Source organism: Aplysia californica, unplaced genomic scaffold (genome assembly GCF_000002075.1).
Source record: "Aplysia californica isolate F4 #8 unplaced genomic scaffold, AplCal3.0 scaffold00464, whole genome shotgun sequence".
Taxonomy (NCBI): domain Eukaryota; kingdom Metazoa; phylum Mollusca; class Gastropoda; order Aplysiida; family Aplysiidae; genus Aplysia; species Aplysia californica.
The window spans coordinates 96939-112236 of NW_004797734.1; the positions used below are offsets into that span (position 1 = coordinate 96939).

The 15298-nt window shown below is 40.1% G+C and overlaps 1 protein-coding gene across 1 annotated transcript; it reads right to left on the minus strand.

The window, feature by feature from the left end:
* Positions 1-902: 902 nt before the first annotated feature.
* LOC101845946 (zinc finger protein 341) lies at positions 903-14240 on the minus strand. Its single transcript, XM_005105312.3, has 2 exons — positions 14061-14240; positions 903-6416 (listed from the first exon to the last, which is right to left on the minus strand). Exon 2 carries the CDS (start codon positions 6341-6343, stop codon positions 3446-3448), a length of 2898 nt encoding a protein of 965 aa, XP_005105369.1. The 5' UTR covers positions 6344-6416; positions 14061-14240; the 3' UTR covers positions 903-3445.
* Positions 14241-15298: the final 1058 nt, after the last annotated feature.

The window sequence follows — 15298 nt, forward strand, 5'->3', positions numbered from 1 at the left end:
TAAATTCAGAGGTTCCGTCTCTTTATTTTAATAACCTATTAGCGTTGATAGCCACATTAAACCTTGACACTTTTAAACTATCTATAGTAAAATGGACAGACAGGAGTACGTGACAAAAGCAGCAGTCTTTAGACCTTATTTCTTAAGACTTTTGCAAGGTTGTGTCGCTCTCCCTCCACAGTTAAAAATTAATAACAAAAGAAATTGTCACTGTTCTTAAGTAAGTGTTGTTGAAATACTAGAATGCTGTCTGTTTTTTGTATTAGTAGAGGTTTTATGGTGCTCTCGACTGCATAAGGTCACATGAGCACCAGAAGATTAGAGGTATTACAGGAGAGTAACAAACATAAAAAAGAAGGGGAGATAAGGACGATAGATGTTTGATAGGAAAGAAGAAGCAAACCACACCAGAGCACCCACGCATGCTGTCTTTTACCTGAAAACAGGAAAATGTACTTTCTCACATCAGAATCTCTCATCTAAAAAAGCATTTGACCAAATGTTCTTGATGGTGATGACCCAGAAAAAATGAAACAGAAAGACAACACAGAGATATCACTGTGACTGTGAGACAAAACAAGACTAGGTGTGATGTGGTAAGGCACAAGTTTATCACCTTTCACAACTGTATGACAACACAATTTAGATCGTTTAAGAGGCGAGCTTCTGACCCTGCCTGTCAGGGCCAACCTGGGCTGAGAGGGACACAACATCCCAGCAGAAAGACAAGATACTTGATAAAAATGTCTCCCCGCTCGGGAATCAAACTCAAGTCTCATGCGTGTGACAATGAAAAGCCCGACTGCTACACCACAGATGCCAGTAAATCTGGTGCAAAAATTGCTGGGAAGGATAATCAAGAAGCAGACAAAGACAGTACAACAGTTAACACTGATGCAAAATGAATCTGGAGAGCATCTTTATTGAATGCACTTACGGTTGGTTACAGTGCTGCAGTTTCAGACACTGATCTCTTTACCGCCCAGCTGAATAAACAATTCCCAAAGTAGGGCCTACGTACTAGAGCAGATTCAGATGTTTCTCACTGGATGCCTTTACGACCAACTATTTAGGTTTGCAGTCATTTAATTTAATATATTTTTATGCATTTCTACCTTTCTCTCTCATATCTCCAGTCATACACAAAGTGAAGAACAGACAAAGCAACCAGGATCATTGTAGCACCATTATGGCCAACACACACCTTTTCCCCACTTCTGATGCAAATCCTCATTGGACAGGCATTCCTTCTTCAGTGTTGTGTATGGATTTAATGTCCCTATCAACACTATTAGGTTTTTTAAGAGACAGGACTACCTCCCGATAGGACTAAGCCAAATGGGTTGAGAGCCTTAAAATCTCCACAAAACATGAGTTCAAGAACACCCAGTCTGAGATTCAAACCAAGGCCATCCATTCCGTACATTTAGTCCAGCATAAAACCAGCTGAGCTTTCGGTGCACCCACTCCTTTCTGCAAGAGAAAATTTGCTCCACATATCGAGTAGTCCGGACAAGAAACATTCCCAACACAAAAAGCTTTGTTTGCCAATAGCAAAGTGTTGGGGACAAGTTTGAAAGTGGAGGCTTTTCTGGAGAAGTGACCAAAGTTCTCATATCCTCAAGGCGATATAAATCAAAGAAAGACTGCCATTGATATATTGAGGACTGGAAGTGGATCCAATTTCATCCCCATTGAAAGTAGGCCTACTGTAGCTCTCAATTTCCTTGCCACATTAGAGATGAAATGGAAATCATGCCAAAATAAAATGCTTTATATGAACTGCAGGATTTGCATGCATACAAATCATGCGAGTGCAATGCATCCCTCCCCCCTCCCCCTCCCCTCGTTTCTGGAAACACTCTGGACAGCTCTTTGAGCCAGGTAAAATACTGTAGGTCTGTTGAAGAACAGTTAGGCCCAAAATGACTTTTTTGAAGTCCAAAATTGCTGAACACATCCGGTATGAACAGAGAGCTTGCCAGCAGTTCTACAACACACTAACCAATATAGGCAATATCCTTACTGTATGATACTGTATCCTTTGACATGATGGAAAAAACAAGTTCTCGCAAGAACACAGATGGTCAGGCCTTATTACAGTCATCAAGTTCACTTGTACCTGTTTGGTGTAGTTATTCAAAGTGCAGATAGGACCCACATAAAACACATTCACTGTTACCCATGGCTGGTGAGTGAAAATGGAAAACACTGAATTAGGATTTCTTCAACCCTTTGATGCTCTTTTTACATCAACAGTGAAAGATGAGCTTCAATAAATAATCTGCTTTTCTTTTCAGACTTGTGCTTCAGTCGGAGCAAAAACATAACTGTAAAGTCACTGCTTTTTTTCCTCTGAAGAAGACGTGTTTTCCAAATCTCAAAATAACTATCACTTTCCTTCTACTCGGCCGGACGTCAATGTTGAAGCCAGTCATGTGGGTTACGTGGCCTGATCTAAGATAGTCTAGGTTCAGAGCCTTCAAAACTTCACAGAACAACCCAAATTCAAGAATGCCCAGTCTGGGATTCAAACCAAGGCCATCTGCTCTGAAGTCAAGTATAATACCAACTGAGCTAACAGACCACCATGTGTATCTTGTTCTAATAACATACACCATGAAATTCAGACTAAAGACAGACAACTTTCAGAAACACAAAAATTAAAAATTGGTTGGGAATGTAATCATCACACTCTGATAAAGATGCAAACATAATAATTTTATAGCCCCCTACCACAATTATCTTTCATCATACACAAGGAATAGGTAATGCCAAATACTGAGATAACAATAGTGATGGAGAGTTGGGAAGGGACGGTCATGCAAGTTGTACAGAGTACCATAAAAAGCCTGGTTTTGCCCAAGGAAATTAAAAATTAACTAACATGACATCTGAGACTGAGAGGTCTGCAATGTTTCAATAGAGACATCATATTTGATACTATTTTTGCTGGGAAATTTCAGGTGGAGCAAAACTAATTCAGAATCTTTATTTTCTACCCAGAAATGCACACAATGATAATTTATCCACTTTTCAAAAGATGTATTACCTTTATGCCTTGCCCTGGACATGAACTTAACTTGTCTGAACTCTGAGTATGTAGAGGACACGTATTTCCTATTACCAAAGGTGCAATATATTTCAAACCATCATACACAAAAATCAGAAACATGAATTTGCCCAGTTCATAGTATGCATGTTGTTCCCTGCCTTTTTTAAGCTTCAGGCAAAGAAAACAGAAATAAAATCTGCATGAGTAAGGAAGTTATGCCTCTTTTTTTAAGTGATCAAAAACAGTGCGTCCTCAATGAGTTAAATCTGAGAACACGAACATTCATTAAAGAATCAATGAAAGACATTCGCAATACATAGCAAGCTATATTTCCTTCAGCTTCCATAACACAATATGCTTGGTTATGCCTCACATTTTGAAGGATTACATTTACATAGCAGCAGATACAGCAGGCTGGGAATGCTTTTTCTTCATATGAGTCATTAGTGAAGTCTTTAAAGTAAAGCCCTGACCACACTCAGAGCATAAGAATGGAGCTACTCCAGTGTGGCTTGCAGAGTGCCGGATAAGCTCTCTTTTCTCAATGAAGCTCTCCTCACACACATCACACTTGTACGGCCGGACACCCGTGTGTTTACGCTGATGCCGCACCAAGCTGGACTTATTGCCATAGCCTTTACCGCATTCGGGGCATTTATACAAGGGCTCTTTGCTGTGAACCGCCATGTGGGCTTTCAGCTTGGAGCCTTCTAGGAATGTCTTGTCGCATATCTCACACTTGTGTTTGAAAACTTTGATCCCATAGTGGGAATTGAGGTGGCGCTCGTAGAACTTTCCGCGCTTCTGCCAGCTAAATTCCTTCTGGCAAATGGGGCACTTCAACACTCTCTCTTTGTGCTGATCTTTCATGTGAGCCTTCAGATCTTTCCGGAATGAGAAGGCTTGGCGGCAGAAAAAGCATATGTGCACCTCTCCTTTGGCGCGATGACCATGCTTTTTCTTTTCATGTCGTAAGTTTTTTGGGCCACTTGCACATGTTTCTAGGCTGGAGAAGTTACTGCTGTCTGCAGTGGTGTTGGTGGCAGCAGAAACAGATGTGACCTCAGACTCCAGACCACTTACAAAACTAGAAGCATCAGACTCGTGATAATCTTCATCCTCCTGTACACCAACAGAGAAATAATTGGAGGATTTTTGCGTCCATTCCTGAACTTTCTGAAAAGACAAAACCCGCTTAATATGTTCTTGCAAGTGATCACAAAGAAACTCCTTAGTCTTAAAACAAATCTTACAGATAGAACACTTAAAAGAGTTACAAATCTTGGCTGTCACGTCGGACAACTGAGAGCCTTTATCATTTTCGCTACTATTTACAGTGGGACAATTTCTGGTCTGGAGTGTTGAAGGCATGTGGGATGACATTCTTTCAACCACATTAATTTCTTCATCTGATATAGCACAGCCACCAATAGCAGAAAGTCTGACGGTAGAGTCATTGGAAGAAATGTCTGTCTTCGTGTCCTTGAGACTCAAAGTGGAACTCAGCCTCTGCTGAAGCTGAGACAAAGAAAGAGAGTCTGTGGCCTGAGTCGAAGGTGATCCCCTTCCAGCCAGTGGTGCCTGCTGCTTGGGAAGAAAGTAATGCTTTTCTTCATGCATGTGCTTGATGAGAAAGTGCCTCTTCCTGAATGTACGGTCACAAACACAGCAACGATGAAGCAACAGACCCGAGCATTCCTTTCGGTGATGTCTGCCCATTTGGTTTGCTTCGACTGGTTTGTGACAGAACTCACAAGGAACTTTTATTAAATGGGAGTTTTCATCTGCTGCAAGTTGCTCACTACGAAAAGCCTTGCGCCAATGAGGGACTGGCGCAAAACCAGACTCACCCATATTTAGCAGCTTTAGATATTTCTTCCACTTGAATCCATCTCCCCTGGAATGGTGGTGGTGGCCTCTACGCCTAAACGCTTTCCAAAAGTGAGAGTGCCACAGATGCTGGTTGTGAAATGTGGGTGGGAGTTCATGATCATGACGAGGACGAACATCATCTGGGGTGTGAGGGTTCGGTATACTTTGTGATGATCTCAGGTTTGAAGATTGTCCATCTCCAGATAAAGTGGAATCGTTCCCAGATGGCCCTCCTCCTTGAAATGGGTAAAAATAAGGAGGCGGGAAATGAGGTGGAGGAGGTGGTGGTGGTGGTGGTGGTGGGTGAAAGAATGGTCGGCAAAACTGCATTCCAGGATAGGGGAAAGATGAGTCAGAAGCTTGATGGCGTCTCCAGTGAGGCCTCTTGTGAGACCAGTGATGATGAGGATGGGGAGCATATGGAGGTGGGTCACCCCAATGATGATGAAGAGGGTGTGCAAATTCACGAATACTTTCACTTTCTCCTCTTAATGAACTTTCAGACTCATCTGTCACTGACAGAGACCTGCGTTTCGCTCTCCTTTCAATCCTGTGATCACGTAGGTGGCAGTGAAGTTCAAATTTACTGCCAAAACCTTCTCTCTGACACACATAACATTTCAGTTGACTCGCTTCCACATCACTGTAGTGGGCCTCCATCCAGTGTCTTGTCAACTGTATCTTGTTGTGAAATCGTAGAGAACACTTGTCACAGGAGAAAACACCCCCATGAACATGCTTCATATGGCGCCCAAGACCACCCTCAGAGGCAAACCACGCTTTGCACAAACTGCACTGAGCTACATTCACCTTAAGTTTGCACGACCAACGCCTGTGAGAAGCAAGCTGAACAGATTTCTCAAAGCTCTCTCCACAAGGGCATGTGAAATTAGCTTTACCATGCTCATCTTTCTTTCCTTGCTCAGAAGGATGTACAGCAGCAGCTTTCTCTGAAGCCAACACCATTTGAACATCATCAGATTCAGAACATCTTCCCTCCTGATCTTGAGCCACAGGGTGAGAATTATTTAATATAGCATGATCCAGATCTTTAGGTATGCCACTCATGGAAGATTCAGAGCATATCACTGCTTGATCTGGAGCCACAGAGAGAGAATTGTTTGTTTCAGAATAATTCAAAGCCTGGGGCACATCAGACACAGAAGACTCAGACCAGTCTTTGGCTTGACCAAGAGCCACTGGCTGAGAACTGCCAGATTCAGCATGATGCAAGTCCTGCAGAACATCCTGCCCTGAAGGGTCATGCTGCTGTACTTCCTCACCGGACGGAGAATTGACACCAGTGGCAGCAGGAGGGGATTCTGCTCCGACAGTCTCATCAATCACAAGTTTCTGTGAAAAGTCTGGTACCAGCTGACTAGCCTCTGCTTCAGGAGCTTCGAGATTAGAGCTCATGGTGTCCAAGTCAACTTCACATCCAACTTCAAGCAAGCACAGTTCACAGTTAGAGACCGTGACAATTATTTACCTGCAAACAAGAAAACCAAAGAAAATTACTATCCTTCTACATTTTGACAATATACTTCACTGGTTTTCTTCCTTATAACATAATAAATAATAATATATAACATGTGTCACAGACTAAGCAGCAATACTACTATTAAAGAGCTATAAACAACACAGACAAAGATCAATAATTCTTTAGCAAAATGCTTTTCACTTTTAGAAAATCAGTCCATAAACAAATAAAAAGTTATGACTGTGTACATGAAGGAAATTGAGGGTATTTTGAAGGAAATTTCTAGTGATATAAAGAAAGGGAAATCGAACCGAAATATTGCTCATTAACATATAATATTATTATCTACTAGATTTATGGACGGAATGAGCTGATATTTAGATGTTTCATATGTTTTATGGGGCAACAAAGTTGAAAATAAAATAATTAAAGTTTTAATCTTAGCACCCAGATAACTATAATCTTATTAAACTAATTAACTATGCACATTTCATTTAAAAGCAAACAAACATGGCTTGTTAATATTATATAGTGTAAAGGCTACTAAGTCCATTCTGTTATAATAATTACAGTCATTGGATGTTATACAAATTCATGTTTGCAAAGAGGAAAAAAATCAGAAAATGTGGGATAAACTCAACTTGATTATTATATTATGAGTATAATAACTAATGAATAACCAAATTTTGCGCTCAATTACATAGTTATTTGAGCCTAGAGGATATGTTCCTACCCCTTTCTGTACCATGACAATATGACTTAGAGCTACAATATTGCATTCATGTTTATCTGGTGTGTGTATTCTGTAATAATTGTTTTTCTGCTTGTTCATTATGAGTAAGCGTAGGCTTACAATATCTGCATAAATCTACACAAATCTACATCCAGTAATCTTCATTCAGATTCTGCAAAAAACATTGTAAATACTTAAAGTATAACATGTAAATATGCAGTTATAAATATCTTGAAATCCATATCAACACTAAAATCCCTATTAGCCCATTTATTTGTGATGCGAAACAGAGAAACCTTCACGTCATGGTCCTAGTCCATGAGAATTGTGTTATCCGTGGTATTCAGTTTAATTAAAATAACCAATTAATAAACGGCTATGATTTACGCAGCCATGATGGCACACCGAGCTGGCAGCAAGGGTTTACCATTTGTGTGGCAGTGTTTTAAGTTTACCATTCCCGCTTTTTGGCCACGTGTAAAACAGGAACGACGTCGACTTTATTTTTCATGTGATTGCTTTACGGGAGATTTCACAAAATAGCTTGATAATATACAGTTCAGCTTTTCCGCAAGGATGTTGGTGTATTCCGGACAGTGATTGAATACAATTTTCAAAAATGAACCTACAAAGTAACAACTTCATAACTGTTTTTTTCTCGATTTGTAAACAGAACACTGCAGAGTGAAGATCAATTTTTCGTTCAATTTGCTGCCAAATTTGGGAGTGTTTGTGTAATAATATAAATTTAGATATTTTGCAGTCCCTCTGAATGAGGCGAGTCAGAAAATTTCAGTGCCATTTGATAGGTTTCAGACTTTCAAGTGAGTTCCGAACAATCCTCATTCCTTGAAAAATCTCGACTCTCACTGAAGATATCGGAAAAATTTTTTTTTACTAAGTGTAAGGGCGAACTGATCACGAATCACTCAGCTGCGCCCTTGGTTAATAAAAAAAATAGTAAATGTTCCAGTCTGGAACTTCAACTAGATACTATTGATTGATACTACTTTAGTACAATGTAGTGTACACTACACAAGACTTGAAACAACACTACTAGTTCTAGATCTACACACTACACTCGTGACCAGGGGCAGTTGGTGAACTCAGCAAGATCGGCGGAGCTTGTCACTTTTTATCGGTTGGAGAGTTGAGTGGACAGTGGACAAGAGATTTATGGCTGCTAATAATTTGCATTCAGCTTCAAGTAAATCTTAATTAATATTTGTCACGACCTTGGTGGAATCAGGCACTCGCCAATTTTGGGGCATGTGGAGTGATTGGCATCATCTGAAAGCTTATAATTTATTTGTTTTGCTTTCAATGAAAAAAAATACGCATCTATGATCTTAAACAGAAGTCAAGATATAAAAAATTTACGATTGAAGGAGGTGAGGGTGCCTGGTTTCAGGGGTGAAATTAGCGAGAAAATGGCCACCAAAGCCTGGTACCTCCAATAGCTAAAGCTTGAAAACTGAAAAATGACATACTTTGTGCCTTTAATCAATGTTTTGCAGTAAAATTCACATGGAACTATGTTTTTGCATGGACATAAAAGAATTTGAGCCAAAAAACAAAAATTAAATAAAAATTGTCTAACTTGCGGAAAAATGCCCGTTTCTCCAATTTCGTTATTTTGACGAGGGCTTCATTCCACTACATCGAGACACATTTATTGTCAACATTCAAAATCGCTTTGCCGATTTGAAGGTGTCCAAAAGAGACTAACAACTTCACACGACACCACATTCAAAGCCAGAAATTTTACAAATCCTCTACTGGGCCCACAGAGAAAGCCTCTAGTTGTCAATGGCTTCTCAGCTGCTTACTTTATTGACAGAAAGACTGTTTAATACACCTGTATTTCATCTGTAATGTAATCAGCAAAACCGTCACCAGTTACTGTAAGAACACTTATGGTCAGCATGGCTCACACGGCGTCACTTTTCGCCCGATTCTGTTACTTTTAGTTCGCGTGACTCAGCAGCACGCCGGAGCTCCCCGGCTCGGGGTCACGGGGTTAATGAGCCCTGAAGCGACTTTGCCGCTGTCGGTCGGGAAGTTAGCATTTTTGACTATGTTTAAAACGATAAAACTTCTTCCCCATCCCACATAGCAAACCATTGCGCGGATGTACTAAAAGCTCAATGTCTTGAGATTTATTCTGCGTTAGAATGGTTAGTTTCTGTGCCTTAGTTTTTGCTCTTGACAAGTGTTTGTAGAGTACCCGATTTGTCCTATTTTAGTTACAAACTTATGAATAAATTATTGTTAATTTTAAAAAGGCACGACAGATCTCTCCAAAATCTGAGTTAAACTGACTACGAATATAATGTCTTTTACCATGAGAAATCTTAAATCTGCGCTAGTAGTAATAGTCAAGTTATAAGAGAAGAAAGATGCATATCTGCATTTTTTAACTAAAGACGATCAGCGTTAGCTCTTATTTTACTATTAAACAAGAGAAAGTTACTCTGCGTTTGTTCATGAATCATGCTGTGTCTGTGGCAGCCTGCATACAACTAAAAAGATATAACATAAGCGATTTAAAAAACCACAAAACCGTGTAAATATATGGGTAGAGATAAACTTCTTGTATGGAATAAAAATAATGACAACAGAAACATTCATTCTTAGTTTTTGTGTAAGAAATATGCGCGGACACAATTATGAATGTAAAGAAATCAGTCACATTGTCAGTTATTGCAAATGGTCATAAAAACGAAAAAAAAAGCTGGAAAAGTCTGGTGCTGATTCAGTGTCCCTGGAAAGCTACAAATTATTCTTATAACCCAATTACGAGAAGTCATCCCTATTATTCAGTCAACTTACAAAAACTAGACTTAGCGTTTTAAGGAAAGTAAGGAATTTCTGGAGTGTAACAGATACTGTTCGTGTATTAGATCTACTTTGAAGATGTATTCTAGCACTAAAATCAATTTGTACTTTTCACAGAGAAACTTCATGGTAACTTTTATAAACCTTCGAGAAAATATGCGAATATTTACGATTGTATTAGACACATAAAGCTGTATTTGGAGGAATTACTTCATAGCGAATTGTGTGCCCGATGGATAAAATTGTAAAATTACAGCCTTATTTTTTATAGGCGCAGATACCATCTTTTCTGAGTACCTGCACCAATGTTATGTTGTACATGTTCCAAAAGTTCTACAGATTTTGACGATGCACTTTTTAAAAATTGATTTTTTTTCATTCATGCTAGTCCCAAAAAAATTACAATTTAGCATTGCTGACTCCAGCGCGTCTAACGAAATAACCAGACAAGTTACAACGTCCGTTCTTTTTTGAGTCTCAAGAGCAGAAATGCATGCTTTGGATGCACTAAATGAGAATTACCATAAATACCAGGATACACCTTAAATTGTACGTTGAAAAGTACCAAAAATTAGGTCGGCCCAGACAGAGCGGCAACAGGGAGCTGACCCCCGTGACCCCGACGTGATAAGGCGCCCGGCGGGGAACCCCCCGCGGCAACTAAAATTCCACTGCCGGTGCGCCGTGCTCAAATTGGTAACGCTTATAGGTTTCTGTTTGATGCTCTATTCCTTACTTACTTCCTACTGAAACCTTACCTGGCAAACCGGCACTTTTAAGAATTGGCTAGTGAAGTTATATACAGACAAACTTTTAGAGCTATGCTGATATTTGCTTTCACATGTTTGGTGATGTAATTTTTTTCCGTCAAAATTTATTTTTCTCATCAATCACCATCGCCATTTGTAACCCTTGTTTAGTAAGCATACCTGTCATGTTCAAAATTAATCCTTGTTTCATATTGGAATGTATTCCTCATTCATTTCCTTCAATTTGATATATGTTACGTTTTGAGTGATGGTAATGCATGAAGTTATAACCCCTGACCTAACAAAAACATGAGGGGGGGGGGGGGGGGTTCAGGGGGGGTATTTGACCATGATTTTATGTTTTGCAATTAGATTTTGATAGGGTATTTCTCCATATCGGCACACACGTCAAAAAGTAATCGTAGTCAAAGAGTCTACAACAAGAGGGTTCACTCCTCTCTTTGAGCCAATTAAAAAAATGTCCTCAAAATTCAGTGGCGCCCTGTTCACAATTGTAAATTGTTACCCTACTTTAAAAAAACAAAGTGATACTAGATTCTAACAAGTTTTGGAGTAATAATAAGAATTCAAATTTTGGAAGAACGCTTTTCTAAAATGGTTATGCTGAGAAAAAACCTCTTCCGAAGGAGGAGGCGACTATTTTCTTAATTTGACTAGAATGAGAGGCGAGAGGTCATTAAAATTTTAAAAAACTAAAACTCTGCACTGAACGAACCCAAACAGCTGAAAGACAGCAGTCGATCTGCGTACGCAAGGGTGTGCTATTCCTATTCGGCGCTTTTTCGGTAGTTCCAACCCCGCAATTGGTATTCGCCAGTTTTAGCCCCAAGAGTAGAGGGGTTTCAGGGGGGATATGGTGGGAGGTTTCAGGGGGGCATGCTCCCCTGAATTTTACCATAATTTGATGTTGGAACAGCACTATTCCCAGTTACACTGGGGATAGGCCCAGAAACTATTCCCAGTGTCACTGGGAATAGGCCCAGAAACTGATCCCAGGCCCAAAAACCACTGGCAATAGGACCTAGGGCAGAATTGTTCCCAGTGTCACTGGGAATAGGTTCAGAAACTATTCCCAGAGACACTGAGAACGGACAGGCCCATTAGATCTATATTGTTCCCACACTCATTTACATGGCATGGGCATGATGGAGATGGGATACTAAATGGCCGTCGTTATTCGGACTCGAGTCCGAATAACATTTTTTCATATTCGGACTCGAGCCCGAATAAAAAAAATTCTTATTCGGACTCGAGTACGGAAAAAAGGAAGTGTCTTTGTTCTATAGATCTAACGTTCAGTGCTTCCAATTCTCCGCCATTTTTTAGTTTCCCCCACACCTTTTCTGCCGATCCGATGCCTGCCCCCTCATTAATACGCCCCCCCCCCACCCCCCATGTTTCCCTCTTTCTTTGTTGTAGAAAAAGGTAAAATTGAAGATTAGCAGACCACCTGGCACCTGCATATTATGAGCTGTGTAAAAAAAAAAAAGGCCGATTCATTCAAATACACAAGCCTGTGTCATCTCGATTGTTTACCAAGAAAAAGTTGTGTTGCTGTGTAGAGCTGAGCATACGGCAACTTTTGATTCCATTGACCAGCGCACAATTCATTACGTAGATCTACGTCAAGACTAGCTTATTATTGTAATAATGATCAGTTGCCAGGGGGGGGGGGGGGGTGAGAGACTGACGCGTATGCGACGTTCAACGCCCGGACCGATAGTGCCCCACCCCCCACCCCCCTCCCCGACACAGCCACACGTGTGCAGGCCGCCCATCCGACCCCGACACACGCTAACAAGCCATCTTTAATTGCTTCTGATGACCTCTTGACAAATAAACATTTATTAGAAGCGCTATAACTTTTCAGGCCGGCCTCAAATTCATCATATAAGATAAAAACTCGGCTCCTGCACAAAACGCCTTTTTGCCCGAAGTGATCCCGGTCTCTACCCAGCCTGATGCGAGTCACGAGTGAGGCAGGACAGGAAGCTGGAGTCACGAGTCACAGGAAGTCGGAAGTCAGAAGTGATGTCATGCTGGACAAGAACCAGAGTCCGAATAACATTTTTTCATATTCGGACTCGAGTCCGAATAATCACTTCGTTACTAAATACTAGATCTAGACTATATATATATATATATATATATATATATATATCTAATGTAGATTCTAGATACTAGTTCTAGATCTAGATATCTAGATCTAACTAAACTTAAGTAGATTCTAGGGTGAGCGGAATAATTTTTTTTAAAGAAAAAGGAAAGATCATTCTATGCATGCTTATTATTCAGTCGTAATTTATGTACGTGTAGATCTAGATCTGCATACGGATTTTGGAGACCACGGTACAGGACAGGTAGAAATCTTTCCTGATTCTTCTAGATATCTAGATCTAGACCTTGATCTATTCTACGGTCAAGTCTAGGCCCTAAGTAAGAGAAGAGAACAAAAGTACAGAACTGAAGTGAGAAGAGCGTCTACAATGCAAGAAAGACTTCTGATTTTTTAATGCAAAAGAGTTCCGTTGTCACTGGGAATAGTTTCTGTACCCATCCCCAGTGTCACTGGGAATCGTCACTTCGTTTGATGCTTTGCAGTTGTTAGGTTCAATTCTATAATTAGCTCGCCGCGCATCAAACGTATAGACTATAGTATAGATCTTATCTAGATCTAGACTTAGACGTAGATCTAATCTAGGCTCAAATAAGGGGGGGAGGGAACTAGATATCTAGATCTAGATCTACTGAAGAAGAGAAGCACCTCCTATTCTACTTTTCTGGAGAAACAAAAGAGAGCTTCAAAACAAAGACTGCAGCCCCATCTGAGCCATTGCGGATGATTGCGCGGACGTCCATGGATACTTTTTTGTCTGAGAGAACCATCTTGTCATTCTTGTTTATGCACCATTTTTGTTATAGTTTAGAACCAGAGAAGTAGGCTAAGTAATCGTCAGTGGGGACAGTGGGGTCAAAACTGGTACCCCGAAACCCACATTCTTAAGTCAAGTAGTACTGCTGGGCGGGGGGGGGGGGGGGGCATGGGGAAAGGGAATCGATGAGAAGGACAGCCGATCAGTTCTAAATCTACAATCTACAAACCACGACCCATCCACTGCTCGTGTCAGTGTCAGTGGCTCGTCAGTAGTCTAGAATCTAGATCTAGATCTAGATCTAGATATTAGATCTAGATCTAGATTCTAGATCTAGATCTAGTTCTAGGTCTAGAGGGAGTCTCACACTCATCCCTCTCTCTTGCCTCTTGTCCCCTACTCGGTTTAGTTTGAATAAGATATCGTTTTCAAAATTTACCTTTATCTATACATTTAATTGTGATTGAACTTGGACTCGTTTGCTATTACGACGAAGTGTCCAGGTCTTACTCGTCCCTTCTACTTCGTCATTCACCAATAGATCTACCACTGCGTTTTATTTTACTCACAGTAAACCGGAAGTACATTGAACCATAGAGCATCGATCCGGGAATAATTCCACACCGAGTATTTTTTCCCCCAGTCGCCAATGTTCGAACATTCGAAGATGTACATATTATAATATTGTACTTTCAAAGACGATGTTGATTGTTGCATTAATAATTAATTTTGTCCGCATCAGAATGGTATAATGGTATGTTTATTACGGAGACATACTATTGAGACAACATTAATATTTTATGCAGCCTACAGTCCAATAATAAATCCCTACCCTGATTGCTTTGAAACAAGAAAGCTAGAAAGTTGAAATTTGACACTCACAATAATTATAAGCACATGTATAAAGGCAATAAAGCTCTACACGTGCGTCAGTCTGCAAATTGGCAGCACAACCATTTTTGTTTAGTTTGGCCTTCAAACGTCCTTGAGCATAATACATGTTATATTTGAATACATGTAATAGATCTATGGCCCCGGACGGGACTCAAACAATTCCTCTGCCGCAGATACATTTATCACATTGGAAACGTTATAATGTGTCCTTCAGGGATTTTTTTTTTCCAGATTCAGGAAAAGGAAAAAGTCAGATAGGGTGAATATGCTGTTTGACAATTGCTTTCTCCACTTTGCTGTGCTCTAGAGCATTATTGTCGTGCTGCTGATTGTTTTTCACAGCTCCCTTCGTATTAAAAAATTACCGTCATTAACTATTATATAATAATTTTAAGTGCTCTCAAATTCAAACCAGTTGTTCTAGAAGCTAGGCTAGACAATTTAGTCTCGTTGCAAGTTTCATTGATTTACGATAGTCATGGTAAAATTGAAGGCCCCTTTGGTAATCATATCCATAATAAATGATGAGGCCTCTATCATGTCTTCTTCTCGGCAATTTGACATTTAATTCATTAATTACTCAATCGCAATGATGACTTATCAGCCTGTTCCACTGAACACTCTTTAAAGTTATTTATATCTCCAACCTTTTCAGACTGTCATCAATATCAACATTAAATTTGATTATGAGCTTACTCAACCGGTAAACGTATACATAGCAATTTAAGTTGAGAGAAATATATCTTGTCTTGTAAACGACCGACTTCCCAAATGCGGGGGGGG